Below are 6670 nucleotides of genomic sequence, written 5' to 3'. Positions count from 1 at the left end.
CCGCCTTGTGGTTGCGCCACTGACGGATTTCATTTGATGGATACTACAAATAGTCCTGCACCACACAATAACCCATGACTCAATATTACTTCTTTGCCTAATCTGCGACTCGAATAGTAATAGTAATTATTTTCCATGCCACCTTTGTTGTTCATTTATGTTCGATTTATTACACTAGTAAACTCGTGCAATTTATATTTCTCTAAGATTCAGATTCGTGATACTGCCACTTGTCGTCTGGTGTTGGACAATTCTGTAAAGTGGCTGAACTTGTGCAAGGGGAATATGATCTTTGCTTGTGCCTCGAGAGGAAAGTGAGACAAAAACAGAACGTTTTGCAAGTATATTTAAAACAGAAAATCGACAACGAAGATATTTTAAAATGTCAGAAGAAAATGGAGATACCAAGAAGACCTGTGCATTCTTCAAAAAACGAAACATTCGTAATCAGGCATCCCGAAAGCGGAGAGGAGAAAATGAAAACAGTAAGTGCAAATATCTTGTTTACCATCCATTGATGAATAGGCGCTAAGAATCCCCATTGAAATATTTGTTTTCATGTCCACTTTATGAATAGGAAGGTGAATTGGTACAAGTAGAGTGTAACGTTAAATCCGAACATTAATATTGCTTTACAAGGAATCGAATCCTTTTGAATGTTTGAGAATTATTTGTAACGCAGAACTGTGCTTTCACAGAATTATGGTTCAAGATGACACCCAAGTCTTGAGTCACAGTTTGGTGATATTTTGCACTCGATTTCTACATTGAATATCTGTGTTTACCTTTGTTCCTACTCAGCCCATAATGTTACTGGTTTGTTTTGACAGGTAAATGTTCGATCTAGCACAAACAGATTTCTTCATTTGTACACAAGAAACTACTAACGGGAATGACTTTATATAGCATTGTACAAGTTCCTGAAGGTATTTTCTTGGTAACAGTTCGTTATATTGGAAACACATTTAAATCGGATATTTTGTGTTTCGCATGGTTCGTACTTACCAATTGTGTATTGCGGAACATAGTTCAAGGGGCCATTATGCTTTTTACACGAAAACAAAGGCAATTTTTCACATACAGAGTGATTTTTTTTTTATTCCTTTCTTCGCTTCTGGAACACACGATATGGCGGGCACATCTTGACTCACATTGTGGGTATGCAGTGTTTCAACCTTCTTCACTGAAAAATACCTACTATCTTGTTCGTCACCGGTGGGAATTATACATTGTGCACGGGTAGCTGACGGATAGCCCCACAAACCATTGACGGATAGCCCCGCAAACCATTGACAGATAGCCCCATGAACCATTCACAGATAGTCACATGAACCATTCACGGATAGCTCCATGAACCATTATGCACGGTAGCTGACGGATAGCCCCACGAGACATATTGTTGAACGGTATCCTCTGCATGTGTAAATACCTTATCTTGTGGAACATTGTGCACATTTCTCTTCGCAACTGCGGGCCAGAAATGACTTGTGGGATGAGATAATTTGCAACTTCTTGTTTCTATGATGGTACGGACAGGGGAGGGTAGTATTCTGTGGGAAAGGACAACAAAGACTTTTGACATACAACTGACTTCTCTTTTGAACTTTCAAATTAACTTTGACCCGCAATTCAGCCTGCACTTGAGATAAAGAGGTAAGTTACCTTTTGAGGTTTAATTGTAGCCTTATTTCTTTAGTACCTAAATGTGTCTGTGCGAAAAATAGTATTGGGGTCAGGTGGCTCCGGCTAGTTTCTTACATAGCTTCAAAAGGGACTCTATATAAAAAGGCAGGTAGCTGGAGCAGAGCGGAGGTGGGGCTGCCGTAGTGGTAGGTCAATTAACCCAGGGGCGGAGCCTGCTCGGTGGGAGATTTCAACACAGCAACCACCTCGCAACTTCAAACAGCTCTACAGACGTAAATACTTATTTCCGAGATCCAGTATTTTATTACTTACAATTAGTAGCACATACTCTTTATAAAAAGAAAAAAAAATAGCTGCGAAATCGAGGGTGTAAGATTTCGACATGGACCCCCTAACACTACGTGAATGGTCCAGACTCTTTTCGAACTACAGTTGTGTAGTGAAAATGTCTTTTCATTTATTTTTACTCAGAATTAGACATGTTCTTTATTTTAATAATAATTGCTAATACATTTAATTAATTAATTATCTTGGCTGTTCAATTGCGCTGGTGTATGGAAGTTAAAGGAAATTTTAAAACATTGTTAATTTGCGGAGCACAGTACTATTTGAATACTTCTGAGAAGTGAGTGCATATTAGTGCAAACAATAACAGGGTGGCTACTAACCGGGAATTATGCGTGAATTCTACTTGAATTTTTCTCCGTAGACGTGAAAAATTACTACTTGTATTAATCCGAAACGTAGTCACATTTTATGCAAATAAAAATTATTTTCCTAAAATTTTCTTGCTCGCTTCACTCGCAGCTCCTACTTTTCTTAGTCTTATCAAGCTTACAACCATAGCTAGGGGGCGGCGGGAGTCGGCCCTGGGTGCTGAACTATCAAAATGAAAATAGAAATTTGTAAAATTGATTGATTGATTTGTGGTTTTAAGTCCACTTCATGCACAGAAAGGCTAATCGGGACTGGATCTACAGTTGAAAGTAGGATCCGAACTACTGTGGCATGTGCCTCCAGCGGGAATCGAACCTGGGACCCCTTGATCACAAGGCGACAATGTTACCACTACACCATCGGGGAGGCACAAAAGTTGTAAAAGAGAGAATGCAATGGCGTCGCGTGAAATTATTTACACCCTATTACATCAATATTGATTTCAGCCTGCAAAAAATTAGATCCAAAAATTTTCTTGCTCGCTTTGTTTGCATTATTTCATTGTTCTCCTTAGTGCATTGCATTGTAAATTTTCAGACAGAGAAATAACTCTTGTCTTAATTGATTTTGTTTTAAATGCATGAACAATTGTTTTGAGGAAAGTGAGCATGCACATTTCAGAGACAATTTATGTCATTTTTGCTGTTCGTTTATTGTGAGATGGATGAATTGGTTGTGTAATGTATTTAAATAATATGTATGAAGAAACTTTGAATAAGTACACAATTTAGTGTCCAGGTTGCATATGTGTGAAACACATATCGTGCATGAAAGTTATACATGTTAATGGAAAAAATATATATATTTGGAATGCATTTATCAAGCATTTTGTGTGTTTCAAAAATAGTTGGTGTGCTTGTTTTCCATTATTAATGTGAAATTGAACATGAAAAAAATAATTGAAATCGTTTGTACAAACACAAATGCTTTAGCACCAACTTCAACCCCCCCTCCCCCCTTGCATAATTTACGAGGATAATAACGTCTTCGATACTACTACTACCACTACTAATAATAATAATAACAATGTTGGTCCTGGCAGGTTCGAATCCCGGCTTGGGCATGGATGTTTGTGACTATCCATTCATCAATTTCATCATATCACTCATCCCCATCTTCGCAAATTAGCTTCTTGACACAAGAAGCAAAGTAAAATAAAACAAATCAATAATAATTATAATTAAAATATTATTAACTATTATTATTATTAGTATTGTGACATAGTGCTGTATGAGATTTTTGTAACTGTTCTCACTACTTTAAATAAATAAACTATTATTATTATTAGTACATTTATCCTCACACTTTCTCCCCGCCTGCCCAGACAAAAATTCGTGGTTGCGCCTCTGATTGTAAATAGAAAATCTGCAACTTAAATTAAATATTTTAATAATATTACATATACCGTTTAATCGAATTATAATTTTTGGATGTTGAGAGGCAGCAATACATAAGGTTGAAATAGAGAAAACATCTGCTTGAATTTTTGGAAAGTTCACCTTGTAAACCAGGAAGTATAATTGAATTTTATCATGGTCCTAGAGTAGCCAGCATGAATAAGCACCAAGCTATATGCCAAGTGACAGCCTTTGTCTGTAAGCGACTGTATTGCTAATTGCCTGGTCAGGGGGAGGGGGTGTCTATCAGTTAGTTGAATTTTTTCTGTTATTTTGGGCTATAATATTGCAACTCTACAATTGTACAGGTAGCTCTAGCTGCAATAATAAAATAGCATTGATAGTACCCCTCAATTAAAAGACTAGGCTAATGATTATGCTACTTTTGCACGGTCAAAATACATCAGCCATTACATGAATGTCATTGGGCAGGCTATACCTGCTTCTCACATGTAATACTTCAACAGCATTTTACTGACTACCGTTGTGGGGTGGTTGGTACATCATGCTACAGTGCCATGAATCCCACCCAGGTTCAAATCCCAGCCTGGACATGGGTGTTCTGTGTGAGTGATTCTTCATCAATTTCATTGTATCATCACTCATCCTCATCATCAGATTAGACAAAAGTGACGTCAAATAACCTAACTAAATCAATCCAGCAGCATTTCGAATTTTCTCTTTGTTCCAAACTTTTGTATCTGCCTACCCCCCCCCCCCCAAATCCTGGGTAGGGGCTAGAGCAGCATTCAATTTTTAAGTGATAGGAAGAAACATGCAAGCAAGTAACGAAGTGCTGTAGACGAGAATTCCTTCAATTCTTGGAATTATATGGGAAGTTGTGTACCACATATTATAGACCATAATATAATTTAGAGAATGTTTTTAGAAGTTTTAGTGCATATTTTGTTTTTGATGCATAGTTTGGCCTTTTGTAGTGCATATAAATCTGTCCCATAACTATAACATAGCTCAGTGAGCTAAGAACAACAGAAAGCATTCATATTAAACCAATACTTGAAGTAAAAGTGTTGGCTGAAGGTATGTTTTATCAAGCCTTAGCATTAGAATGTGAAAGTAACTGCCAGTTAACTAAACCCTGGTTCATTCTCCAAAACAGTGTGTTGGCAATTCTGAAGCACGGAAATTACAGGAAATCGATCTGCACGCCATCTGTTAGTATAGTTTCAAACCGCATCGACTGGCACACAGTCTGGTGATTAAATATAGAACTGCAAGTGCAGCACACTCGAAAGCACGTTATTGCATTGGGAAATGATCGGAACAATGGCTGCTTATCCATCCTGTATGCTTACGAAATAAATTAACGAAAGCCAGCACTACAAATTTAGCTTTCTTCTAATAAAGGTCAATTCCACTTGGTAGAAATGCTGTTATGAGGTGCAAGTGCAGATACTTTCTTGTAGAAGAAGCATGAAGAACTCTAAAGTCGAAACATTAATAATACATGTCTGTTGATGTAAACACTATTAATATGTAAATATTGTACATTTGACTGCATCCTTTGTACCTCTCTATGCATGTTTGGTGAACGATAAAACAACATGTTAATAGTAAGCATGCTTTGTAAACTTCTAAAAATATGAAGGTACGAGTACAAATAATTTTTAAATTTACTGTAATATTTCTCCGAGAAGATCATTCAACAGTAAATCATGAATTGAAGGTAACACACGTAATGCATAATAGACAAGAAAATAAAAAGATCCGTGACCAGGACTCGAACTCATATTACAAAACACAACATGCTCCGAAAGATGGTGCCGCTAACCACTGCACCAAATTAGTGTTTGGAGATTGTCCCACCTGGTAGACCGGATATCCTGGCCACAAATTCTCCTACACAATACCATGCCAAGCGAATTCTAGCAACTACGCTGCTTAATTTCCATATTTGCGTGGACATTGGTAAGTTCTGCCAAACAAAACAAGTCTTTTTCTGTACCAATTTAACAGCATTATGAATCATATCTTGTTTAATCTGACAGTGAAGTTGTGAGTGTGGCACTTTGATAGCTGCATGAGGCAGCCATGTTGCTTTGCAACTTCCAGTTAGGTCGGTAACTGCAAGAAGGAGTGGCAGTAAAGATAATTGCCACCAGAGTGCCAGTTACGAGCTAACTGTACATTGAAAAACCGAAATTTTCACAAACGTCCAGTTACGTGCTAACATGAACCTTAACTGACCATTGAAAAACTGGCCCTAAGTGAATAAAGTGTCATAAGTTTGTAACGACCCCGGATCGTCACAAGTAAAGACGTATTTACCTCTAAGTTTGTTAGCTTTTATGATCAACTTTTGTAACTGTTTAATGTAAATATTGATACTTCAAGATTGTAATGAACTCGGATCGTCACAAGTAAAGACAGATCAACCTCTACGTAGAATCAACTTTTGTAACTATTTAATGTTAATGTAGGTAGTTCAATATTTTCCCGCTGGCTTACGCTAGCATCACTGACCGTATATAAGGGCGAAAGCTTGGCTGGCAAGTTAGTTAGACTCCGCCTGCGGGTGAGAGAAGGTGTGCTCCGCTACTGCGAGAGACCAAGCACCTAAAGGAGAGAAGGTGCCCTCCGCTAAGGCGAGAGTCCAAACACCATAGAGGAATCCCACTCCGCTTTCGGGCGAGAGAAGGTGCTCTCCGCTAAGGTGAGAGTCCAAGCACCATAGAGAAGTTAAACTCCACCTTCTGGTGAAAGAGATAAAAGGTCCTTATAATATTATATAATAATGGGAAAGTTTCTCGGTTGCTTTGTAAGAAACTGTTTGAAGTAAGAAATGTGTTTTTCCGTTTCCCTACTTGTATTTATGTATAGGATAATTTTAGTAAGATTAATGAGTAAGCTTCTCAAGGTACTTATTATTGTTAGCCCTGGGTAGTTTTGTT

General features: G+C 37.7%; 1 protein-coding gene across 1 annotated transcript in view; it reads left to right on the top strand.

Annotated features, from left to right (window-relative positions):
* Positions 1–272: 272 nt before the first annotated feature.
* Positions 273–6670, top strand: part of mdlc (RING finger protein mdlc) — a 29455-nt gene continuing 23057 nt past the window's right edge. Inside the window, exon 1 of the mRNA XM_083142692.1 lies at positions 273–485. Within this exon, the coding sequence (XP_082998818.1) occupies positions 383–485 (103 nt within the window). The 5' untranslated portion in view covers positions 273–382. The remainder of the gene's footprint in view (positions 486–6670) is intronic.

The sequence above is a fragment of the Lepisma saccharinum genome, chromosome 21 (assembly GCF_977018435.1).
Source record: "Lepisma saccharinum chromosome 21, izLepSacc3.1, whole genome shotgun sequence".
Lineage (NCBI taxonomy): Eukaryota > Metazoa > Arthropoda > Insecta > Zygentoma > Lepismatidae > Lepisma > Lepisma saccharinum.
This window is presented reverse-complemented; position numbering and strand designations above follow the sequence as displayed.